Source organism: Hylobates moloch, unplaced genomic scaffold, assembly GCF_009828535.3.
Source record: "Hylobates moloch isolate HMO894 unplaced genomic scaffold, HMol_V3 SCAFFOLD_20, whole genome shotgun sequence".
Lineage (NCBI taxonomy): Eukaryota > Metazoa > Chordata > Mammalia > Primates > Hylobatidae > Hylobates > Hylobates moloch.
Genome location: NW_026652295.1, coordinates 5,352,649 through 5,379,834, shown reverse-complemented (window position 1 = coordinate 5,379,834; position 27,186 = coordinate 5,352,649). Strand labels below are relative to the sequence as shown.

Sequence of the window (27,186 nt, the reverse complement as noted above, 5' to 3'; positions counted from 1 at the left end):
GGAAGCTGATTCAAAAAGCTTCCTGTATTGTATCTGGAATTTCTGATGTCCCTCTGTGTGGCTTCACTCATTACATGGGTGGAAGAGCCTGTCAGGCAAGAAATCATGCCTGGGGCTTAATGGAACCCAGGGACCAATTAACCATACTAAGCACCAATGCCAGTGGGCAAAGCACTTCCAAAAGGAGTAGGAAAAGACCTTCCTCCTTGCCCCAAATAAAAGACAAATGTTATGTCAACAGCTTTTCAAGAGCGATCTTTTATTTTCTCAAAGTCCTAAAACTGATTCATTTATCAAAAGATGATTGATGCCCCAGTTCACAAACCATATCTTTTTCTCTTTCAGCAAATCCTGGAGCCCCAAGAGGGCTGCAGCCTGAGTGAAGTGGTGACATCAGAACCTGCCCTCCACACCCAACAGCTGGACTGCAGCCTCCTGCAGGGCCTGGTGGATGTGCCTGACCTCTCTCTGGGACAGAGTCCGTTCCATGTGGCGGTAGGTGATGCGGTAGCAGTGGCTGGTCTTGTTCGTCCTACAGAGAGGAAGAGAACACAGGTGAGTGTGGGATGAACAAGGCTGTGCCTGAAGGAGCAGTGTGGCTTGCCCAGCCAGATCTCCCCAACTGCAGTGGAGAACTGAGGTTGGAATCCAGGTTCCATTTACTGCTAACAATCTGCATCTTTTACAGGGGGAGAAGGTGATAGTGAGGGAAACATTAGCTTGACTAAAGGAGGCTGCTGGTTTCCACTGGAGTGGATGTATCAAAGTCCCCTGGGAAGGAAGCTGACAAATTTGATTTCCCAGGCCACTCCCTGGAGATTTGGATTCAGCAGGTGGGAGGTGGGACCTGGGCTTCTAAGCCTGTGCCAGGTTCCCCACGTGATTCTTTTTTTTTTTTTTTGTTTTGAGACGGAGTCTCGCTCTGTTGCCCAGGCTGGAGTGCAGTGGCGCAATCTCGGCTCACTGCAAGCTCCGCCTCCCGGGTTCACGCCATTCTCCTGCCTCAGCCTCTCCGAGTAGCTGGGACTACAGGCGCCCGCCACCACGCCCGGCTAATTTTTTTTTTTATATTTTTAGTAGAGACGGGGTTTCACCGTGGTCTCGATCTCCTGACCTCGTGATCCGCCCGCCTTGGCCTCCCAAAGTGCTGGGATTACAAGCGTGAGCCACCGCGCCTGGCCTCCCCACGTGATTCTAACAAACCCACGTGTGCTTCCTTCATGTCATGGAAGGTAACCGTGTTTGTGAGGCAAATTGCAGTATCAGCAAGGCTCGAGGCAAGGCTGAGGGACTCACTCCCTCGGCATCCCTGTTGGCTATCCAGGAAGCATACAGGCCATATATGCCGTGTATGTGCTGTGTAGAGAATTACTTTAGTCTGTCCTTTACGACATTGGTGTTGACTTAGTTTGCATAGAACAGCTGAGTAATTCTGGAATACGTGGAGATGACAGCAGTAGGGCCTTCTATTTGCATGGCAGGTGCTAAGACACACTGGTCAGTTGACCTCATGAGAAAGACCCCTGGGCCATGAACTGGCAGGCCTGGCCCTGTCCCCAACCTGTCTCTCACTGGCTGTGTGGCTGGGTGTCTGACACCTCACCATCTCTGAATGCTCACATTTCTCTTTTATACAATAAGGGGATCTAGTCACACAAATTCCTCTTTTCCAACCCCCAGCAGCAGCAGCAACAACAACAACAACAGAGGCAACCGAATCCCTTCTTGGCCTTGGGGGAGGAAACTGAAACAAACTGAGGGCTCCCAGGCAGATTCCTTTTATGATGCCGTCAACCAGCCCTTAGCCTAGCCAGGGAGAGGCCACGTGCTTTCTGGCAGGTGAGAGAGGGCTGGGCCTTCAGTAATACCAGGGCCTTGAACAAATGGGCTTCCGGTTGAGCTGGCACCTGGGCCACTCCCACATATTCACTGGAAACTGGTAGTCCCATTGATGCCACCCGAGTCCAGAGCCTTCGCTTCCAGGGGCCTCCCTACACTTCATGGATTGCTCTCACTGGATTCTCTCCTCTTTCCTCTCCCTCTCCCTCATCTGAATGCCAGAGCCCTTGGCTGGGCAGAATATGCCTGGTGCATGAGAGTTTGCCTTGGTCCTGGTCTCCCTAGTCTGCCCCTTCACCTCCCTTTCCAGTGTCTCCTCCCCTCTCCCCAACCCTGGCTTGGTCATCTTCGTCCTGCTTTTGTCCTCCCTCACTTTCAGGGAGGATAAGCTGCTATGCTGTGCCTCACAGGGTTATGTGCATTTCAGCCACGTATGCAGTCCCTGTTTGGATCAAGCCACAGGAGGAAGTTACCACTGAGGGGCTGTGATAGACAAGCTGGGCTGGGGGTGGAAGTTTTCTGTAGGGACTTCCTGGGGATTCCCGATAGCACATGGAGGACTGCCCATTCCCTCACCCAATGTCAGCTGCCTGCTTTAGACCAAGGGAGAAATCAAATCCTCTCCCCACCTGGCTCTTTCTTTTTCAGTCCAGCTCAGGCCAATGGCTCTGCTCGGTGGACATTCCTCTGGGGTGGGGACCCTGACTCCTGGGGGAGGCACTGCTGCCCAAACTGCCCCAAGGACCTCCCACAAAGTAGAGTGGTCTTTTCTCCCCACTCTGTGCTCCTAACAAGAGTACTGCAGGTACCATGCCCACCCGAGCCTTTCAGGCACCAAAATACAGCGAGACAGAAAAACCTGGCTTTGAGAGGAAAACAGAGGCTCTCCAGGAGTGGGAGCTCATGAAACCACATAGCCAAGACCCCTGCTGCCACCAAGTGCTGACCCATTCCATTCAAACTACAATTGCTCCATTTATAGTTATTTGGTTTTTGACAAGGGCACGAAGACTATCCAAGGGGGAAATGTCCTTTCAACAATTGGTACTGAGACAACTGAATATCCCCATGCAAAAGAATGAAGCTGAATCCCTACCTCACACCACACACACATAACTAACTCAAAATATATCATATATCTCAATATAAGAGCTGAAACTATATCACCCTTAGAAGAAAACACATGAGTAAATATTCATGACCACATAGGCAAAACCTCCTTAGATGACACCAAAAGCACAGGTGAAAAAAATAAAAAAAAAGGATAAACTTGGAATTAATCAAAATTAGACATTTTTTTTTAAATTAAAGGCATACCATCAAGAAAGTCAAAAAGGAACACACAGAATGGGAGAAGATATTTGCAAGTCACATACCTGATAAGGGATTTGTATCTAGAATATACAAAGAACTCTTACAACTCAACAATAAAACAGCCAACAACACAGTAAAAAAAAAGTACAAAAGATTTGAATAGACATTTCTGCAAAGATAAACAAGTGGCCAACAAGCACGTGAAAAACGTTCAACTTCAGCCATCAGGGAAATGCAAATCAAAACCACCATGAGATACAACTTCAGGCCCATTAGGATGCCCATTTTAAAAACAAAAGGAAAATAACAAGTATTGGAGAAGATATGGAGAAATCAGGCCTGTTTAGAAATTGACAGGACTCTGCAAATTATAAAGTGCTAATTGCTTGTGAGGTGAAAGTATCATTGTGGCGATTGTTACCACATTGTATTTTTTCACTGGTTCACTCTGGTCCCTCCTAGCAGAAGAGCTGGTAATACGGCACTTCTAAAAGTTATTGCCAATTGAAGACGGATGGGGAAAAATCTGTTTTCCTATTTCTATGTGCTCAGAAAAAGGCCTCTATAAGGATTCTCGGGATTCAAACAGCTTATACACAGCATTTTAATGAGTTAGGTGTAAATGATTCATAAATACATGGATTATGAGATAAATACTCATAATCTATAGATATGAGAGAAATACTATTTAGCAGAATGTTTGTTTGGTGATTCTGTCGAATTCAATAGAATCAAGTGAAAACCAACCAGGTTTGCCTTTTCCTAACATGAATGATGATAGAGAAGGCTTCCTTTTATTTTCTAGAAACTTCTGTGTGTAGCTTTCAGATGACAGGACATACTCCTGTCTTCCTTTTTCATGTTGGAAAGCTGAAAGAATGGAGCTGGCAAGTGGTCAGGAGTGGAGGACCCTTGTCCCTCATTCTTGAAGAGTGGTCTCCTGAGGAAAGTCACAGGCACATGGAGCTGAAAGTTCTTGGAGCTCATCAGTGAACAGGTAAGAAAATTGATTCCTCAAGTGAAAGATGCCCTCAGCAACCAACCCCAAGTGTCTGGATTCTAGTTATGCTGGTTCTTTTATATCACCCAATGCAGCCTCTTTTAGACAAAAAGCTTTTCAGTCTTCCACCTGCCATGACCTATACTGTCTCTCAGTAACAGCAACAGCAGCAGCAGCAAACATTTTTGCAGCAGTTTTGTACACCAGGTACTGTTCTGAGGCATTCACATACACCACCTCTTTTAAGTATCACAACCCCATTGAGTAAACAGCATTACTGACCCATTATACAGATGAGGAAACTGAGGCACAAAGAGCATAAGTAACTTACCTATGCTCACACAGCTAATAAATAAGTGGCAGGGCTGTATTCAAAACTAAGCAATCTGGTGGGAATGTAAAATAGTACAAGCCACAGTATGGTGGCTCCTCAGAAAGTTAAACACAGAATTACCATATAATCTAGCAATTCTACTCCTAGGAATATATCCTAGAGAATAGATAGCATGTGTTGAAACAAAAACCTGTCCAAGAATGTTCACAGCAGTATTATTCACAATTGCCAAAAGATGAAAATGTCCATTAATATCTGGACGGATTGGCTGGGTGCGGTGGCTCATGCCTGTAATCCCAGCACTTTGGGAGGCCAAGACGGGTGGATCACTTGAGGTCAGGAGTTCGAGATCAGCCTGGCCAACATGGTGAAACCCCGTCTCTACTAAAAATACAAAAATTAGACAGGTGTGGTGGAGGGCACCTCTAATTCCAGCTACTTGGGAGGCTGAGGCACAAGAATGGCTTGAATCTGGGAAGTGGAGGTTGCAGTGAGCGGAGATCGCCCCACTGCACTCCAGCCTGGGCAACAGAGTGAGACTCAGTCTGAAAAAAATATTTTTGGATGGATTAACAAAATGTGGTATATCCACACAATGGAATATTATTTAGCCATAAAAAGGAATGAAGTACTGATACATGGATGGATACTAGATGGAGTGTGGATGAACCTCAGGAACAGAAGTGAAGAAGGCCAGACGCAATAGAGCACATATTGTACAATTCCATTTATAGAAGATATCCAGAAAAGGGGAATCTACAGAGATAGAAGGCAGACTGATGGTTACCAGGGGTCGCAGGGGGAGACTGCTTCATAGGGATATGGTTTTCCTTTGGGGTAATGACATATTTTAGAACTAGATAGAGGTGATGGTTGCACAACAGTGTTCTTATACTAAATACCACTGAATTGTACACTTTAAAAAATGGTTAATGCTATGTAAATTTTCCTCAATTAAAATAATAAAAACTAGGATATCTGGTTTCAGAGCCCAGCTATTAACTGTCACCCTCTTCCTTTAATCCCAACATCCTCTAAGAAGTGACAAGGTTTGCAAGCTATGGAGAAGAGTAATTTCTTTTAATTGTTCTGTTAAAAAAAGAGATGGAATGAGCCCATGCTCCTCTCTGGCTCTGTCCTTCCACCAATAGAGGGCACAGCTGGAGAGGAAGAATGACTGTGAGTCGGGTGGGCTGTACCTGGGGCACAAATGCTTTAATGTCTTTCCTGCTTATAGGGGCATTAAAAGGTGGTCTGGGAAGCCAGACAGCTGGCTGGGAAAATGAGAGGGCTGCAAGGGTAAGAAAGGAAGGGTAAGAGCATGGGGGCCGGGGTGGGCACCATGAGGTTGCTACTGCCCTCCCCCAACTCATGCAGGCACACTCATCAGGACAAGAAACCTGCCCCGAAGGACAGAACAGGCTGCATTGACTACCTGGAGTTTTAGAGGCAAATAAAAGTTCTCTTTTATGTACTTCACAGCTTCTACTCATAGGCAAAGTAAACCAGATTGCCCATTACTGAGTCTGAGAGGTCAAATCCCATTATAAGGAGTTTGAAGAGAGAGTCTAAAAAAATTTTTTTTGGTGCTACAATTTCATTGCATTGGGGTATCGGTTAAAATGAGTTGGTCACTGGATAGAGTTTGATTTTTTTAAAGATTTTGGTATAGGAATCTTAGAATGTTTGAACGTCTGGGGCTTCCATTGTCACCAGTTTATTCATAGATTCCTTTAGTTATTCAACAAACAGCATGTTCCAGTCACTGAGCTGGACACAGAGAAGCACATGAAGGGGACCCAGTATCTGCCCTCAGCCAGCTCACCTCCAGGAGTTAGCAGCCTGCTGAGGTCCTGCAGAAACCCAGGAGCCGGCTGAGCAGAGGACTGCTCCCTAGTACGCGCATGACAGCAGGAGGGGCTGGTACTTGCTTGGCGGTGAAGTCAGCCACACTGCACCCCACGTGGAACCTCATGTTCTCCCGCGATTTGCTCTTCAGTGCATAATTTTTCCCACCTCCCTGAGAACACTGACACGCGCTGTTTGTCTAGTACAGTGTGGCACTACAGGACCCACCAGAGGGCTTCAGATGATCCTGCCTGCTAGGAGCTTACCTCTTGAGAGGGGCAAACAGAATATAAGACAGCCCACGCTCCCTGCCATTGGCAGGTGATGAACGACGCCATGGCACATGCTGTGCCCAGGGCCCACCTCTTCCACTCTCCCACTGCCGCCCATCAGCTCCCCTTCTGAGAGAGCCAGCCTGGCTCTTGAAACTGGAAACATGACTCAAACTTTTCCTGAAACTTAACTTTCACTTGGATCCTGGTCCCTGCTCCAGTGTGAATGCCACCTAACTTTACCATCCTGTACAAGAGTAGCTGCTTGTGTGGAAGCTGAGAGCCAGGGTCAGAGGGGCAGCCCCGTGTGGGCCGATGGGACAGCTGGCTGGACGGCAGAATGCAACAGCAGGGAGGGGATGGCGTATTTTGATGCCGCCTCCTACCAGAGCCCTTAGATCAAAGACAAGGACGTATAGGTGCTGAGTAGTCAAGGCTGGATCAGTGAAGCATTCTCAAAACTATAAATGTTTAAAAGGGGTCCCTCCCCAGTGATTATTTCCTTTTCCTGATCAACTTAAGTGATACAAGTAACAAGTACCAAAAGTACTGCCAAGAGTGTCACTGCTCTCCAGTTCCAAGTGTGCCAAGAGGAGATTTTCTAAAGAACTCAGGGCTCTCAAGCCTTATTGGAAAGCTGGCACAAGGGGTCAGAGTGTTAGCGAGGGTTGGAATTCCTCTATCATACAACCACTTGGTTTACCCTGGCAACCAAACAGGCTCTGAACTCAGAATAAAACCTTTCCAGGGGATCCAGCCAAATCCCAGCTCCTGCAACATCCACAATAGTCTGCTTCTCCATCTGTGACAGAGCAGCGACTTCATGTTCTTGGACGGGGCGCTCGACACCTCCCAGAATAGATCACATATGACCAGCAGTCACTGCAGCTGCCATCGATTCATGCAGGGATTACTCAACGGGAGAGAAGATGCTGTCACGGGGCAGCTTCCATTTTCAGAGTAACAAACACCGGGTTTCCCCGGCTCACTCCTCATCTGTCTCCTGCTTGTCTGATGCAGAAGCTCAGTCTGGAGCTGCCCACGTCAGAGGCACCGTGCATGGCTGCGAGGGTCAATACATGCAATGCTTTCGTGGGTGGGGCTGGACTCGGGCAAGTGGCACAGTATGGCAGGAGGAGGAGGAGGAAGTGGGGACAAGTTCCATGGCCTTTCCTGAAAATATAGAACTGAATGGGCATGGTGGAGTGGAGAACCAGACTTTGCAGCTAGAGAAACCGGGTTCTAATTCCTGCTCTGCCCTTTGCTTATCTGTGCGACTCTGGGCAGTTTACATCACCCTTCTTGCCTCAATAACTCCATCTGCAGAGTGAGGCGAACAAAACTTCCTTTCCAGAGTTTGTGAGGACTGAATGAGCGGGCATGTAGAGTGTTAATACAGAGCCAGCCACCCAGAGTAGGCGCTCCATACCTACGCATCCGCCCCATCTTCCTCCTTTACTCCTGTGGCTTATTGGAGAGTGGAATGAAGCTGTGGGGGTGAGGGACTAGGGACTTGTATTTCCTGTGTTTCTTTTACCCTCCTCAGAGTTTGGACTCTGACTTTGGACTGAATATGGGAAGAGATCCCTTCCCCCGGAGCACGGATGCATTAGTTAGCTCTGGCTGCAACAGTGAAGTGAGGAGTGGAAGTCAGATCGGGCAAGATTTAAATAAGTGGTCTGGAAACTAACCTTCTCTTTGTTTAAAAAAAAAAAAAAAAGGGAAGAGAAGATGAAATTGTGATCATGAGACTTAGGGTCTGATGACTCTATACGGCTTTCCTAATGAACTGCTCTGGGCTTAATGCAAGAAGAGGACACAGGCCTGGGAGGCAGGAGCCCGGGTGCCAGCCCAAGCTCCCGTGATGACTGTGTGAGTCTGGGCGAGTCATTTAACCTCTACTGGCCTCATTTTTGCCCCCAGTGACAGGGGTGGAATAAATGGGCTCTGAGGCTCCTTCTGGCTCTAGAATCCCAGGAGTCGCCTCAGAAGACAGAAGAGATCCTTTTATTTTATTTATTTATTTGAGACATGGTCTTGCTCTGTCACCCAGGCTGGAGTGCAGTGGCAGTGGCACAATCATGGCTCACTGCAGCCTTGACCTTCTGGGCTCAAGCAATCCTTCCACCTCAGCCTCCTGAACAGCTGGGATCACAGGCATGCACCACCGCACCTGGTTAATTTTTTGATTTCATGTAGAGACAGGGTCTCGCTATGTTGCCCAGGCCAATCTCAGACACCCAGGCTCGAGCAATACTCCAGCATTCTCAGAGCCTGCACAGGAAGAAAGGGCAAGGCTAGGATGGGCCCAGGATATGAGTGATGACAGCCGGAGGGAAGCATGCAGGCCTAATGAGGGCAGAGTGCAGCGGGGCAGGGCCACTGAGAAAGCCGTCATGCAGATGACGGGGCTCCAGCAGGAACAATGCTCTGGGCACTTCTTCATCCCCTCCATCTATTCCCTTTGTTATTTCGCAAATACCATACACGCACTGCCCAGAGGAGGAGAGGAGGAGAGGAGGTTCTCCTCCTCATTCTCAGAATGGTCTGTCCTGGGCCTGACGCTCCTGTGGGGCCCCCAGCTCCCAGCCAGTGAACACCAGTGTTGCCACTCCCTGCTGCTGCTGCGCCTGTGATTTCCTCCCAGAGGGATTTCTGTTCCTCAGAGTCAGTCACAAGAAACCAGTCCAGATGGTTCCTCTGACAGTTACTGCCTTGGGAAAGACAACTCCAATCCAGGCCTTGATGGAGGCAGCGCCACAGGCAGAGAGAGAGAGAGGGCCTCCCCCGCTGCGCCCAGCTCCCAGCCAGCACACGTCGGCAACGTAAGAGTTCCTTAGAGACACGCGTTTTGCAGGCAAGAAATGCTTTTTAACATCAAATACTCGCCAAGTCCTCAGGGATGTTTCAAAACACCCCCAAGTTTTTATTCCCATCACTCCCTGTGACTTCTCCTGGTACTTCCCAGTGAGTGTCTCCTGCCAAGCACCTCCTGGGGGATGTGGCCAAGCTCCTTGGTCCTTGCATGCGTGTGGATATGACAATAACTGCTCTGGGGAAATCTAATGGAATCTCTCATGGGGAGGCTTGGGATGCAGACTCGCCTAGCTCCACCCCTTCTCAGTTAGAGAGTCTTGGGCTAGTTCTTAATTTCTAGTCCAGGTTCTCCTTCTAAAATATAGATCATGAACTGACAGAGTTTTTGAAGGAATTGAATGAAAAAAATGTACAGGTAAAGTGTTAAGTGTTGTTCAGGCTAACAGTTAACAATCGGTATTATTATTCAGGCAGCTGAAAGTTACAGCGTCTCTACTTTGAGCCACACAGAAAGACCTGAATGACCTTAGACAAATTATCTGAGCCTCAACTTCCTCATCTGTACAGATGGATCATGGATAGGACGCAGGCTACAACACAGATGAACCCTAAACACATGGTGCCCAGTGATTATTACTAGAAATGCAACTTGGGAACCCACATTATATTGAAAAACAAAACAAAACAGACAACAGCTGACTGGTGTGCACACAGCAGGGGGGCTGCAATGAGTCTCATGTGATTGGTTTCTGCCCTCCCCGGATGGAGCATCTTCATGATTTCATTAGCTTAGCAACGAAGATACCTTGCATTGTATACAAATGACTTTTTTTTTTTTTTTTTTTTTTAGATCCTCCACTCATAAATGCTATGGCAGGGTCTGGCCATATTTAACACATTCTTTTCAACTATTCCATTATCTTCTGAGCCATCCTTTTACATTTCTAAAAAGAAGTAATGTCTCATTTTGCACAGATTTCCAAAGCCCTGTGCTTTTCATTTGTGTGGAAAATTTGGAAGAGATTTTATTTTTCTCTCTGGCTTAGTCTGCAGAGCCAAAGTCAACAGAGCTAACTTTAACTCTGTACTGTTACAAGGCAGCCTCCCAATCGTGTCGACACTTTGGTGGATGAGTCAGGTTACAGAACAGAAGATCTGTGGCAGGTGAAGTGCTACGTTTCCAACTCAAGCAATTGATCAGCATTTATTTGTTCTGTGCTGAGGTGGACATTGCAGGAGACACAAACAGGTATACGAACTGCTTGATCAATACATACATATTCACGGAGTGGCTGTTCTGTGCATGACACAGTGGTGGTGTGAGGGGAAGATGTATCTCAAAGTTACAGAAAGAAGGATTAGGTTATATTACAATCCACTTGGGGTCCATAAGACATTCATACATGAATAGACAGTCAACAGGATGAAGCCATTAATACTAAATGTTAAATAAATGGCATGGACCATAGACAACTTGGAAGTCAGTAAAGACTGGCAGAGGAGATGAGATTAGGTCTAGATGTTAAAGCACAAGTAGGATTTTGACAGGTGGAGAGCAAGGAGCTCAGTCCAGATGGCAAAACATCACCAGAGGTACTGGTGGCAAGGGGCATTCATTGTATTATTTCCCCTTCCATTTCAAAAACGATTTGCTGAGTATATGTTCCAGGTACAAATGGCCCAATGGGGGCCTCTTCAGAGGGCGCATGACCTACTGAAAGAGGACAGGCTGTGTACAATCACCGTAGGAAGCTGACTTTGGCCATGGCATGTCCACAAAGTGGTTCACCCTGTCCAGGAGCGATCAGAGCGGTTTCACAGACCGGCGCCAGATGAACTGGTGATGGAAGGATGGGACAGGACTTTGGCACATGGTTAAGTGGTACAGAGGAAAAGCCCTTTCTGTGGAGGGCACAGACAGAATCGTGAGCCTGCACAGACCGGTCCAAGGAGCAGCAAATAGTTGAGAGCAGCTGGTCTGTGTGTACAGGGGGTGGAGTACAGAAATGGGCTGGGATGCCGCGGGGAGGGGTGGGGTCACAGAAGAGGGCCTTATATTTCTGTTTGAGAAGGCTCAGCCAAAAATCCATCATTAAGCAAGCAACAGGAAAAACTGGACCCAGGATCAGGTCCTGAAAAGACTCCTCTGAAAGGCTGGGATGACCTTGCTCTGAGTGGCTTCACTGCATACAGACACCAGCCTCTTGTTCACTTCAGGTCTCATTTCTGGCAAATAAGAGAGAACTACGGAGATGTTAAATGAATGGCGCAGACCATAAACAAGCTGGAGGTCAGAAAAGACAGGCAGAGGACATGAGATTACCATGTCACCCCTATGGTATTAAGAGCCACCTATCCAAGGAGTTCACTGCAGCATCACCCTCAACCCCCATTATTCATGGGTAGAATTACCTATGACTGTGTTATGTTGTAAAACTTTCATTTCTTCAGTGACTAATGGAAGATATAGGTTAATCACTTTAAGACTCAGTGTCAGTTAATTATGAAGGAATTACACCTCGGTAAAGAGAAATTTCTATACATTTCCAATGACACTGTTACTTTGCAAATACCCTTGAGGGGAACTCTGGGTCTAATTAATTGCACCATCTCTTGACAAACAGTGAGAGAGTGAAGGGAAGGGGGCAAAACAGGGATTGGGCTGGCAGGATGCACCTCCTCCATCTATAATATTCTAGGCTGGAATATAGCAGTGATATCCTGATTAAATATTCATCATACAAGTAATATGTCCATGAAATCACAGAGTCAAAGGTAAGGCACCAGAGGGGTCTTCTGGTCTATGCTTGAGCTCTTTCTGCCAGGCCTTATGTTGGATTCCTTGTGGGGCAGCCCATTCCATGCTCTGACAGCGTGGGCTCCCCTTATACTGAGCTGACGAGTGTGTCCTATGTTTCTCCTCACTGGCCCTGGATTCACTCCAGTCCTTCTCCCCCATGACAGCCCTTCAAACTCCTCTACTCATTTTTGTCAGCAAAACAGCATGACAGCCCTGGCTAGGAAACGCCAGGACCACTGGTGGTCAGAGTGGAAAGGGACCCTGGAGGCAGCCCATATGATGTTTAACATCACCGCCCCCATTCATACATCCACTCAATTCATTTATTCATTCAGCAAATGAATGCCGACCACCCACCATATGCCACGTATTCTGCTGGGTACTGAGGACCTAACGGTGGAATAAAACAAAACAAAACAAAACAAAACAAATAAGACATGACTTGCAGATTCCACAGTCTAGCATAGGAGACAGGCATGAGTTAAAGAATTACAAAGAAATGTAAATTACAATGTACTAAAAGTTAGGGAGGGAAGGTACATGGTGCCATGAGGCCACACAAAAGGGCTATTAAAGGTCAAGGAAGGTTCCCTGTGGAGGCACCAACAAGCTAAGGCCTGACAGAGCATAGGAACCGATGGGGTGAAATAAAGTGAGAGCAGGTGGTGGGCAGTCCCAGACAGAGGGGACGGCACATATCAAGGCCCTGTGATCTGAGTTTAAATTCCCATTCTCCTCCTCTGAGCTATGGGATCTAGGTAGATCACTTACCTTCTCTACACATAGGTTTTCTCATCTATAACATGGAGAAAACAGTTCTGCCTGTCCCATCAGGCAGGGAAGCTTGGTGAAGCTCAGTTCGGAGCACCACCATCTCAGGGCCTCCTGGCTTAGATCTTTTTTTTTCTAATGAAACAGAACCCCAATCTCTCTGCCCTTCCTATTTGTATCCCCTAAATTACACTGTATGTGGCACAGCTGGAACCAAAGCTGCTCTAGCTGAAGGGGCAAAAGGACCCCACAGACTAGCCTTCTCCCCCACTCAACACAGCCCCTCCCCATCTGCTCCTCAGAACCCCTAAGGCTCAGGGGGCAACTTTAAATCGACTCCATTTTTTAACAATAGGAGAAAGCGAAGCTTCCAGAGACAGTGATTTGCCCAAACTCATCTCAGAATTTACAAATCCAAGCGAAACTTGTTGAAGACATGATGGGAACTCATTTAGGGGAACACATTCTTCCAAGGAGAGAGAAATCCTTGCTCTGCAGAGCATAAACGCAGCAAGACAAGCAGAAAACAGGTTGAGGAGGTCAGACACTGGATTCTCAGCTTAGAGCTCCTCTTTGTAAGAGAAGTGAGTTGGTGTGAGTCCCTTCACGGCTCTAAGCCTAGGTAGCCCTGTTTTACAGTGGGAATTCCAACTGCCTCACAGCGTTATTGAGAGCGGACAGGATTTTAAGGCACTTTATAATTATAAATGACTATTCAAATTTATCACCATAAAAGGAAGACTTCATTTTTGCAAATGGCCCAGCAACATTTAGAGCCAAAATTGGTGAGAAAAAGTAATCTAATTGATTCATATTCCATATATGTTAAAAGAAGGCATAACCATAAAGTAACAAGATGTGTTTCCTGATGTGGCTTATTATTGGGCCTATAAAATTCTTAAAAAAAAAAAAAAAGAACTGGCTGCATTACAGGACTTCAACATAGACCACATGGAGGGTGTAGTGTTTGCCCGAATTCAGAAGTTGCTAGAATGTTTGTGCTTACTGTTTCATAGCTGTATCACAGTTATGGCACATGTCTTGTGGATTCATTTTTACCTTCTAGGGAGGAATGTGACTACCCCATACCACCTCTTCACCTGAAGAGCTAACATGACAAACTGATGGAAACTCATCCTAGAACTATGTACTTCTCTGTGAAAACAACCTTTAAATTCCAAATATGCATAAAACTAAAGAAAGCTCTGGGCCTTGCCATCACACAGTGTTTGTAAAATTGAAGATATTTTATTAATAGTAACCGTAGCAACAGTAGAGACAATGAACAATTATAAAGTTACGCAGCTTCCACATGATCTCACTGGCTGTGATTGGAACAGCCATCCTGAGAGGCAGACACTGACACCTCCTTTGCAGAGGCGCACCCAAATATTAGGTGACAGAGGTGGGATTCCAATTTAGGCATGCAACTGCCTCTGAAGCTATGCTCTTAATCCTGGCTAGAAAACATCGTCTGATGTTTGCGGTCAATGTCTCAGCTATATCCCACCTCAAAGCACTAGCAGGTTTCATAAGGCTGATCCCTTGATGAAACTTGAGGGAATAGCCTTAAAATATACTTCCGTGAAAAAGTGATTTTGCTTGGGGCAAGTGGGTTGGGTTGGGTTCAAGTGCACAGTTGTTTTTTTTTTTTTTTGGAGGTCTGGCTATCTTTGCTACTTGGATAAATCTATGGACTCTCCAGGTCTCAATAAAACAGAAATGATGCTATTTGCTCCTAACTACTCCCTCAGTTAGGAAAAATTGAAGCCATGAGAGTGAAGCATTGTCAGCAACTTGGAACAAGTAAGTGCTAATAAAGCAAAAGTCAGAGTCAATAAACTCTTTCAAAATCGTATTGAGTTGCAGTTGTCCATTTCCAAACTTTGTGAAAAGAAGTGTTCTCTTCTTGGTATTTTCTTACTTCAAAAGAAAAAAAAAAGATGTCAGGCTTACATTTCTGGTGCACTGGAGAGAAACATAATCAACTTTCTCAAGTTGAAGTCTGTCTATTATGAATGCTTAGGCAGAATTTAATAAGACTGCCTATGGGTTAATTTCAAAGGCAAAATGTCAAGAGGCTTCAATTACGGGCTTGGGGGGATTGTGAAACACTGTCATGCCTTGAAGAAGCTACTGGTGTGGCCCAACATTTTTAGGCCCCGTTGCTTCGTGCTGAATTTTTTACTGGGCAAATAAGTGAGCACAGATTGGGTAGAGTGTGTGTTTTGGACAGGTTGCTGAAACACGTGATCAAAGAGTATGTCTACCTCTTTCTCTACCACAATTTTTCCTATGTATGACAGTTAGTTTATAACCAGATAGTATGTCTTAGAAAGTTCTAGAGTGATGGAGAATAAGATAAACTAAAGATTCTACTGCTACATATACCTAGATGTGCTGAATAACGTTAATATGATTTTTTTTGACTCTGTGTCCCCACTTAAATCTCATGTTGAATTGTAATGCCCCTGTGTTGGGGGAGACATCTGGTGGGAGGTGATTGGATGATGGGAAAAAATTTCTCTCTTGCTGATCTTGTGATAGTTCTCATGAGATTTGGTTGTTTGAAAGTGTGTAGCGCTTCCCCCTCACTCTCTCTCTCTCCTGCTCTGCCATGTTAAAACATGTCTGCTTCCCCTTTCACCATGATTGTAAGTTTCCTGAGGCCTCCTGGTCATTCTTCCTGTACAGCCTGCAGAACTGTGAGTCAATTAAACCTCTTTTCTTCATAAATTACCCAGTCTCAGGTAGTTCTTTATAGCAGTGTGAGAATCAACTAATACAATATGTAAGAGTAGTGACTTTATCAAAAAGTAGGTAGCTGAGGAGATAATAAGAAAGCAAGGGAAAAAAATCTCCGGACGCAAAACGTAAATAACACAAACCACAGCAGTAAGTGCCCAATGCTGTAGCTACCTGGAGCAGAGAAAGTATCCATTATTGTAACCTAGAGCTTAGATTTTAACCTTCACCTGAGAATGAAGGCTTTGGCCGACATGAACCAAGAAGTTGGAACTGAGATTCCTGCCTGGTGCAGGTATTCTAAAGGGTTGCCACCCTTGATGTAACAGCAGACTAGGGAAAACAAAACAAAACAAAACAAAACATACCCTTGGCACAGATTGGCAAAAAGGAATCTTGTCTCTGTCTGGATTTGAAGAACACAGAGAAGAAGCCTACCCTGAAAATTAAAATTCCAGGTCTGTGTCTCATGTGGATTTAGAGTTCAAGGTGTACAGTACCTCAGACCCTCAAGCTGAGAAATTAACATAAAACTGGTCTTGGGAAGGTGCTAACCCTTGAAGAGCTGGCAGAAGAAAATGCAGAAACAGCACTGAGGAAAAGGCTGGCCACAAGGGATTGTCTCAGGATATGCTCCAATGAACATAACCTCAAGGCCCCAAATTACAGAACACATGAAGAAATAACCCATTATATACTAAACATAAAAGACAGAAGGATCAGTGTCCCAAGGATTTCAGATACGAGAACAATCAAAAAAGTATTTAAATGATTGAAAATGAATTTAAACAATTAAGAATGTTTAAAATACTTAAAGACATAAAAGAACCACATGAAAGAGCATAATGAAAAAAGAATGGCAGGGACATGGATGAAGCTGGAAACCATCATTCTCAGCAAACTAACACAAGAACAGAAAACTAAACACCGCATGTTCTCACTCATAAGTGGGAGTTGAACAATGAGAACACATGGACCCAGGGAGGGGAACATCACACGCCAGGGCCTGTAGGGGGGTGGGGGGCTAGGGGTGGGATAGCATTAGCAGAAATACCTAATGTAGATGATAGGTTGATGGGTGCAGCAAACCACCACGGCATGTGTAAGAAAACTGCACGTTCTGCACATGTACCCCAGAACTTAAAGTATAATAAAAAAAGACTTACATAAAATGTATGGAAATAAAAATATAATTTAAAAATGAGTCACAGAGTTAAATGACAGATTAGACACAGCTGAATGGAGAATGAGTAAACTGGAAGGCAACTCTAAGGAACTGTTTGGAATACAGTAGAGAGAAGGACAGAAATGGAAAATATAAAACAGGTTAAGAAACATATAGGATAGAATATGAGTATCAGAAACATGTAGAGAGAACAAAGAGAGGCAATATCTAAAGAGACAATGACTGAGAAGTTTCCAGAATTAATGAACTCTTCAGACTCAGGAAACAGTAAGTCCTGAATGGGGCTAATTTTTAAAAATCTGTATTAGTCACATTGTGATGAAACTGCAGAACACCCAAGATGAAGAGATGACCTTGGAAATAACTAGAGAAGAAAAACAGGACTTACAAAGCAACAACAAAGAAATAGCTTTCTCGGTAGCTACAAAGAGTTCAGGAGCTAACGGAATAATACCAAGAAAGTGTCAACCTACATCAATTATACCCAGCTAAGCTGTTATTTTAGAATAATGGCAAAGTAAAAACATTTTCAAAGTGAGACACAATGAAAAGGTCTGCAACTCACATACCTCTGAAGAAAGACCTAAGAAGGGTATATTTCAGGAAAAAGAAAGATGAACTCAAAAAGGAAGTGGATGTGAGAAACTAGCAACATTAACATGATGGTTCGGATCATAACCTATGGAAACTAAGTTTACTCTCTGGCAAGACTGTTGTAAAGCTGTGGTTTCAGATGTCCCAGTCTTCCAGAGATACTCTCAGATGGTTTTTGCAGAATTGCCCTAAGCTGGAGTGAATAGCTCAGGAGAGCTGATCTCCTGTCCTGGCCATTACAATCAGTCTCAGGCTTCCCAGAGAACTGATTACTCGCTGGAACACACTGTGAAGCAAAACAGCAGAAGGGCTGAGAGCGCAGGCTCTGAAGGCCCATGGACCCGCTCTCAGTGCACACTAGGTGATTCCACTGTAGCAAGTTACTGAATCCTTCTAATCCTCAGTTTCATCACCTTTAAGTCAGATAGATATATGTGTATGAGATCCTAACACAGTGCCTGGAACAAAATAAATACTCAATAAAAGATAGCAGTTACTATAATTATCAGTATTACAAGCTTTGTTAATTTGTTTAATGAGCAACACACATATTTATTTAGATTAATAAAAAGTTATGTGTCCCTGGCGTCACTTAAAAAGAAAAAAGTAAGAGCATTGATGTTAACTAAAATTTCGGTGCCATGTGTTAGACACTATATAGGCAATCTCATACTATTCCTGGCCTGTGAGCCCCTCCAGCTGCATGTGACAGGTAGGCAGGTCCTCTGTCAGCACCACCATGGTGCTGGACTGCCACTTTTCATTAAAACTATGAGAAGTTTTAATGACCGGTGAGTCTCTCTCTGAAAGGCTACGTTGACCATATTTGATTTGGAAGAAGAAAGATCCTGTCTGGTTTTGTCTTTTAAAAATCACACTCTGCAGCAACCTCTGGTCATAGGAAAAATCAAAACAGAGCGGAGAGAGAAGACAGATGTGCTGCTCCCTTTTCAACAGATAGGACAAAAGCATGAAATGTCTAAGCATGTTACATGGGGAGGTGATAGGTGGCAAGAGAGGCTGGGTTACTGACAGCTCTGTGCCACAGCTGATCATTTCTGTGATTCATTAAAAGACACCTTAGCCTCCAGGTACAGAAACTGGTCTATTCCAATGACAAAAACAGCAACTCACAAATGTAGGCAAGTGTCCAAGGAGAAAGCTGCAGAGGGATCTAATATCTCGTTGGCAGGCACGGAGCAGAGCTCTATAGCTGGAACAGAGGTTTAAATATAAATTCTGAATCCTAGAGAAAAACATCCGAGAGGGCACCCTTTTTTTTAATTATCTACCAAATAAATTGATGTTCAAAGTAGAGTCCCCTCTGGCCACCATCTTTCTTCAAAGTTTGCGGTAGTAACTTTGATTCATAATGTTTTCACACAACAAATGTTCTCGCTCTCTCCTCCCTCACCCTCTCTCCGCCTCATGGCCCTCAAATCAAGAACGAAGGGACTTTTAGGTGCCTAAAACAAGAGTTTCTACTTGTTTTGGGCGATCATATGACTACCTCATATACTTCTCAAACTCTCTTACAGAGCATTACGCTTACAGTAACAAGCCGGAAACTGAGAGCTGGGAGGGTCGTGACTTGCCGGTTCACCCTGCTGGGTGGGGCAGAGTCAGCAGGGTCCTCTCCGGACACCACACTGTCCCTTCCTAAGACATACCTGGGAGAGAGACCTGGGGGAGTCTTGGGGAGGGCAAGGTGTGGGGTGTCAAGAGGTTTGGGTTCCTATGATGTGGGCCTTCTTCTTACCCATCTGTGTAATCCTGAGCAACTGCCTTCCATCCCTGGGCCCCAGCTCCTTCATCAGGACCAGGTGACCACTAACTCTCTCTGGCTCCTCAGCTCTAAAAGTCTCCAAGAGCTTCCTAGCACTTCTGTGTCAATCTCTGGTGAGGACAGACAAAAAATCTGGGATCCAGGGGAAAGCATGTTTCTAACTCATTGCAGAACCCGTCTGTTCTGTTCCACTCTGGCCACTCTGGCAGTGATCCTTGCTGTTAGCACACAAGTGAATCAGGGGCTGGGAGACCTTGCTGTTTGCGGCATTTGAAGCGAGACATCGCTATAGCCATTCTGAATAAGTAGCTACAAAGCTGCTAATTGGATTCGGCAAGTTGCTGAGTCACTGTCGTGTAAGATCAAGTTGCTCCGTGCTGATGATGAGGCCCACCCTGTCAGCAGCTGAGAACATTTTCTTTGTGATTCAAAAGAACAGGAGTGTGCAAAGACACGTTGTGGATTAGTTTTCACAATTGACCATGAGTAATTAAAATCTAACAGACCGCAATTAGACAACATCCACCAGAACCTTATTTGCCATTAGTCTTTTAATTAAATATGTCCCATGATTTAGCTCTAATTCTGCACAGATTTCTGATGGGGGTGGGGGAGAATCAGAGCGCTGGGCACCCTGATGTATTGGTTATGACATCTTCCTGGAAGAGGAGGGTAGGGAGGAAGCTTGAGTGTTTCGTATAAATCACTCACCTTTCCCTTCTTGGGATCTTTGCACAGCACAACAGAGATATGAAGTGAGCCCGGCTACTCGCTAAACCACCTCCGGGCACATGACGCATCCCAGGACACCCCATGAAGAGGGGCCAGGGCAGAGCTGGTTGGGGACTTTGATTTTTTAATCTTCCAGCACTGACAAGGTGAGAAGTGGGAGAAATGTGTCATTATGCCTTAAAAAGAAATGTTTAATAGGGCACTCAGGCACAAACTGAGGTGGAAAAATCATTTTTAAATGGAAGAAACTGAGAGTCCTTTTTTGTGATCTCATTGGCTTATCATGAAGGAGGAATGTCAGTGCTCGGCATGTCCAGGGTCACTGTGTGGAATCACAGCCATAGAACAAGGGCGTGGGGAGGACCTCTCTTCCTGTGCACAGCCCAGGGGTGGGGGTGGTCCAGGCCAGCACGGGCTTCCACTAGGCCCACCCCTGGCACTAGTGGGCAGAAAAGCATTTACTCATCTGCCTTCTTTGGAGCTGGGCATGGAGAGGGAGGAGATATTCTACTCTAGAAGCTTGGAAAGGATCCATGATTGCAATTAGATTGATGGACTCTTTTAAAGGATTCCTCACTAGAATGAATGCGGGTGAGGACAGAGTTAAAGGCAGTTCACATAATGGCTCATTCTTAAGCTTGCTTTTTGCCCAACAGGAAAATGGTGTCTACTGCTTGCTGAGAATTGATGCATTTGTATTATTTCAACAACCATCAAGTGCCCAGGATAACAGCACCTAAACCCAAGGCCAGAAGATGCCATTTGCCTGATAAACTGAAAGTAGATGGAAAGCCCAGCCTTAGCCTGAGTCCATTCATTGGCTACTCTTGGCTTTCCTCCCAAGACTGACAAACTGCGGAGTTGAACCTTATATGATTTCCTAATACAATTAAAATCACTCGAGGGAGAGTCCTTGCAGAGAGTTATGTTCCAAAATATCATCTGTAAGACTGAGTTTGGGCCTAGAATGCATCGTACAACTCAGAAAAAACATTGAACGGTATATGGTGTTAGGACTCCGGCCCAGCCCCCCAAAACCCACCTAACTTATTATATTTACAAAGTTCACCTTAGCATGGGAAAGTGGAAGCATCAAGTTCTAGGTTGAGTCAACTGGGTGTCTAGCAAAACAATATCCAAAATGATGGTGACGGAAGACTTAGAAATCCTAAAACAAGGGGTTGACCATGAGAGATGATCAGAGATGAGTGGGGAAGTTGAAAGAGAGCCTATTAATAGTCATGTTTTAAAATATTCTAGTCTTTCTTTCCAGGTGGAAATAAGAAGCCCCCAAGAAACGCTTTCAAAGTCCTGCGACCAAAATCACAACTCCCCCGCCTCCTGCATTCACACCAATCCTGTTCTTTCTCTTCTGTCCCCTCCTGAGTCTAACCCCACCATGGCGAGCTGCATTCCACTGCCTTCGACTTCTCAGGGGCCTTGGCTACCATTGATCCCTTCTTCCTCCTGCACCTGCAACCCCTCTTTTGTCTGGGACCCTTCTCTTCCCTCCTACCAGCACTTAGACAAGCCGAACTCACTCCTGACTGGGCCTCCTCTCTGGTCATCTTGTTTATCTCTTGCCTCTCCTTCTCAACCAAGCTTCCTGAAAATGTCTCCATTGTCCAGCCCACTGCCATCTTGTCTGATCAAGGGTACAAGTAGCAATTGAAGGCCGGTTTGTGCATCAGGTGCAGGGCTGGGTCTGTGTCCCAGGAGAGAAGGGTGCCCGGTCATCACTCCCACGAAGTCAAGTTCTTCCCCTTCGTCTATATCCTGCCCCGCCCTCGACCTTCCATTTCATCAATTCCCACTCATTCCTCAGGTTTCTGCTTGGAAGATCCTCCCTGGAAAAGATTTCCCTGCCCCACTCTTTTAGGTATTCCCCTGGCATTGCCGTGCCGTCGTATCATGATGGTCTGACACTTGTCTTTTCCCCCAGCCCCAGACCCACTGACTCCGAGAGGGCAGGGACTCTGCCTTTCTTCACTTTCACTTGCATCTCCAGCACCTGGTATGATGTTTGGCCCACAGGAGGGGCTCCACAGATACCTGGTGAATGGCAAATGAACAAATGTCCTTACTGGGTGGAATGCCTGTAACTCCCCACAGGCCCAATATCCTCAGCCTCCCAAGGGCCACTCCACTCGGCCAGCTGGAGCACCTTCATGGTGGCAGTGAGTGGAGGCAGCACACAGATGTGGACCTGGATTGCTTCGTGCTCTCTCATTAGCAACATGCATGCCTTCCTTAGTGACAAGCCCTCCTCCACAGGGGAGGAAGTCGGGCTGGTAGCCTGCCAACGACTGCGCCTAGGTTATAGCTTTGGGATGGGGAGGATAAATCTCTTTATGGCCTTTTAACTTCATAAACTGTAAACATGCCAGAAGGAAGAAGTTTTCAGGCTGAGAATGAACCTTGAAGAGCAAACACTTTTCACAGGGGCCTTCAGCACAGAAGGCATGGGCCAGGGTCTGAGACCTGACACAGCACGGTTGGTCTTAAGGACCAGCAGCTGTATCTGCCCCACCTGGGTCAGTGCCAGTCCCAAGGAGGAGCTGGCAGCAGGAGGTGACACAGAAGCCCCTGGCTGGCCTCTACTGCCAATGGCAACTTCCATCCAGGCCACCAGCAGGGTCTCTGTTTCTGGTCCTCCGCATCCTGACTGCAGCCTTCCTCTAATCCCCACCACAGCTGGTGAGATCTTTTAAAAACATCAATCTGATCATGTCACACCCTGCTTAAAATGCTTAGCCAGTCTGCCTGGCCCCAGCCACTTCCTCACTCTGTTGTCCTGCCTCACTCCTGCAGCTGGAGCCCTACAGCCCTTTGGTGTGTTCTTGGAGGCATTCTCACAGGCTGCTCCCACTCCCAGACCTGGACCCTTCCCTGGGGGAGGGCTGGTATGAGGGGAGGGGAGGAGAGGACCGGGCCCGTGGCTCAGCCCCCTTTTGGACCAGCTCATCTTCTGGCTTACAAGGCCATCTCTTCAGAGTTGCAGTAGAGGTGACTTCAGGGAAGGCAGGTTAGGGAGCCTGACTGTGGCTATAAATCGAGCCGTAGCCTCTCATTTCATCATATCAGTAATGAGTATTTGATCTTCGCCTGATTCCTGTCTGTACTCTTCATGACATCTGAACTCAGCAAAGGAAGAGGGATGCCACTTACAGGTCCCCCTCAAAACCTTAACAGATCCAATCTTTTATAGTTGCAGGCTCACATATACAAATTAGAAAGCAAAGCAGCAAGCATCCACAGCATTCGCCCATAGGCAGCACTTAATTTGTATTGGTTGAATGAGTGAATGAAAAGAATTCAGAACTGGCTGGCAATAGTTGAACTAACTCATTTTTGGTTACTGCTCCAGGCTCTGTCACTGACTAGTAGTGTGTCTTTGAACGAGTTACTCAACCTCTCTCGGCCCCAGCCATGCCATTAGGACAAAATAATATACTGGATGTAATACATTTAGCAATCGTCTGGTATACACTGATAATCAATGTTAGCTCTTTATTTTATCAGTTTTTACTCTGATCCTTGATTCTTGCCCATGGCCTTGATGGCTGGCTGGACTCATGCCTGGCCCTCACCATTCTTGGGGAGAAAAAAATGGCCAAGCACATTAGCTTTGAGGCTTGAGAGTCCCAAAGCTTTTGAGGTTATTTTCTCTTTACATTTTCTGCATTGAAGTTGGCTGTGCTCTTTGTACCAAACGTGCCATCTTTTCCACTAGATACGAGTCCCTGAGACACACTTATTTCTAGCTTTTGCTCAAAATGAGAGGTGTCATTTTCTCCCTTGGCCAACCACAAAGAAAGGTGCTCCAGGTACCAGTGGGAAAGCGTGAAGGGGAGAAGGCCCAAACCTCAGAAAGCAGAGATTCCTGCTCCCACAGCAGGGACAGTGATGGGAAGCTGAGGGGAGGGGTGAGAGTGGGTAGGAGGGGTGAGGGAAGGAGAGAGGGGTAGCAATGGGAGTTTTCTTGGGATGAGGGTTGAACTGGGTTTGGAGGCAGATTTTGAGCAACATTATTTGTTAAAGCTATTTCAGATGAACTCTTGATCTCAAGAAACGATCCAGGATGAAACACAGAATATTTCAGAAAGGAAGGAGCTTAGAATCAGAGAAAATGGAGGCTTCGGATATAGATTTTTAAGATCAATTGATCTCTGAATTGAATAATTTTAAAAAGAGAAGCATCTTGGGAATATAAAAAATGGATTGACAACTCAATATATTTCAGCAATTAATAGGAAAAGATTATTTAGCAATGAAGTGAAGGCTGTCAGGTGACTGCCACCTCCGTCCTTCCAGCTCTCAAGATTACGTGCACAGTTTCAGCAAGTGACTGAACCCTCCAATCCTCACTGCAGGGGCTGCTGGGTGCCTCTCAGGCATCCATTCACCTCCATTCATTGTGGCATCCAGCTTCTAAGACAGTGCCCAACAACTCCTGCCATCTGGCACTCATCCCGGGCCTGAGTCCCTCCCACATCATACTGGGGTTGGCCTGTGAGACCAACAGCATATGGCAGACAGGACAGGGTGTCACTTACTTCACACCCTGCATCTAACCCAGAAGCAAATCCCACAGGCTCCATCTCCAAAACATACCCTGCACCTGAGCACCTCTCACCACCTCATCACTGCTGTCCAACCACCACCATCTCTTGCTGACATTTTTGCAGTGGTCTAACTGGGCTCCCTGCTTCCACCCTTGCCTCCTTACAGCAGCCAAAGTCATGCTGCTAAAACAAGGCACATCACATCCCTCCTCCTGAAAATCTTCTAGTGCCTTCCCACTTCCTCCAGAGTAGAGGCCATCCTTTCAATGCCTACAAGCCCATGTGATCTGGCTCCTGCCTATTCTTCGTGACCTTATCTCTTTGCAACGCCCATCATGGACCCTGCCCTAACTGCTGTGGCCTCTCTTGGCTGGTGTTGATGGTACCACCGCCTGTTCCTCAAACTTGGGGCATGATGCTGCCATACCCTTTGCAACCGCTGCTCCCTCTGTCTAGAATGCTCTTCCCAGTCTCCACCTGGCTCACTCCTGCATGTCTTTGCTCAGCTGTCACCAGCTCTGCAAAGCCTTCCCTGACTGTCCCATTTAAAACTGCACACGCTCTCCCATCATAATCTAAAGGTCCTACATATGTTCCCCATTTATTTTATGGTCTGCCTTTCCCCACTTGCCAGCTGTACATGCACAGAGCTTTCTCCTTCTTAGTTTTGTTCTCTTCTGTTGTCTTTGAGCCTGGCAAACAGCAAGGGTTTAATAAATATTAGCAGATATTGATACTGATCACTATTAGTGATGTGCACTGTTCCATGCACTGACTGAGGCAAAAAGGATGAATAAGACCTGACCCTTGCCCTAAGGAAGCTCAGCCCCCACCCCCACCTCTGCCTATTCTCCACCCTGCTTCCTCCTGACAGAGCCCACAGTCTCACCAGCCAAATCCTGCTGCCACCTGGAGGCCGGGACAATATTCACTGAAGCCCTCCGCCCAAGGAGATGCTGCTTGCAAAGAACTTTGGTTTGAAAAAATGAAGAGCACCCTGTCACCCTGCTTGGCTGGGGGACTCTGAGTCGCAGGACCTCAACGACAATGGGGACAGAATGCTGCCGTCTGGATTGCACTCAAAGTGCAAATGAATGTATGGCAAGCAGACAAAAACCTGCCGTTGTCAAACACATAAAGCAGACACCATCCGTATGGAAGAACAGTGCACACACACAGACACACACTCTTTAAAATCCCCTCTTCCACACACCATCTAAGGACCACGTGGCCATCGTGTCACTGTCTTTGTTCATGAGGGCAGGCTCTGACTGCTCCTAGTGGAAAGCCTGCCTGGCTTTGGGTTGGTCTCAGCAGTGTAAAAGGATAATTATCTGCCGGCTGCCTGGGAATGCAAGGTATCAAATAGATTACCTTAGTAATTAAAATAATGAAAAGAATCATCAGGACTAGAAGATATTTTTTATCTTTTTAATTGAAGACTCTAAAGAAAGCCTAAAATATGAATTGGAGAGGAACATCCTTATTAATCCATCTCATAATTACGGGCATGCAGTTGGAGGCTTGGTGCCTCCTCACAGCCTTCTGGGGTTCCTTCCAATGGTGAGGTCTCCCCAGGGTTCTCCTCCGACTCTATACCATACAGGGTCACAGAGGGCTTACCCTGATATAAAGGTGGCTGTAAAGATCTATTGATTGGTGGGGTGCAGTGGCTCACACCTGTAATCCCAGCACTTCGTGAGGCCGAGGTGGGAGGATGACTTGAGCCCAGGAGTTTGAGACCAGCCTGGGCAACATAGTAAGACCTCATATCTACAAAAAATACAAAAATTAACCAGGCGCGGTGGTGCGTGCCTTGTAGTCCCAGCTACTTAGAAGGCTGAGGTGGGAGGATCGCTTGAGCACAGGAGGCGGAGGCTGCAGTGAATCAAGATCATGCCACTGCATTCCAGCCTGGGTGACAGAGTGAGACCCTGTCTCAAAATAAAAAATAAAAAGGACCCATTGATTTATTTATTCTCTTACTTGCAGCAAATGGACAAACAGACCTTTTGATTACACTGTCTTTGAAAAGAGCTAATAAAGAATCAATTACAGGAGATACACACAAACTGAAATTGGTATTTATCTATGCAGGATATCTCCTGAAAAATGAAAAGATCATTAAAGCACAGACACACATAAGGAAGTGTGTCTATTTAAGATGGCCCACCTCAACTGTTAGTGTGCTCTGGCTGGCACAAGGCCATGGGTGGCATGACAGATGTCCCTCCTAATGGCCTTGGAAACCACTCTCTAACTTTGGATTTCCAAGAAATCACTTTAGGGGCCGTTTTCCCTGAGAATTTGGCATCATGAGAGATAGAAAGTAGAACAGGGCTAATAATAGCTTCATTGCTGCTATCGCCCTAACTCAGTCAGTTTTATTTCTTTAATGGCTCTTTTCTAGGATACCATTTCATGGGTATATTTGTGGATATTCATTGTGGCATGAATGGTATAGACTAGGGTATAAACACCATGACTTTTCCTAAAGAGTGTCAAATGCTACAGGTACAGGTAATGTCGTGACTAGGCCAGGATGATCATCTTGATTTCCTTTGCCACCAACATTTAATTGCC

At 46.0% G+C, this 27,186-nt stretch overlaps 1 protein-coding gene across 5 annotated transcripts in view; it reads right to left on the bottom strand.

The window, feature by feature from the left end:
• Positions 1 to 239: 239 nt before the first annotated feature.
• The window catches only part of FARS2 (phenylalanyl-tRNA synthetase 2, mitochondrial), a 513,534-nt gene continuing 486,587 nt past the window's right edge, over positions 240 to 27,186 (bottom strand). For 4 of the 5 annotated variants that reach the window (XM_058432116.1, XM_032141494.2, XM_058432118.1 and 1 more), the window contains one exon: positions 256 to 532. In XM_058432116.1, the coding sequence (XP_058288099.1) occupies positions 394 to 532 (139 nt within the window). In that variant the 3' untranslated portion in view covers positions 256 to 393. Of the gene's footprint in view, positions 533 to 27,186 lie in introns of all 5 variants that reach the window. The other variant, XM_032141493.2, reaches the window with a different exon arrangement.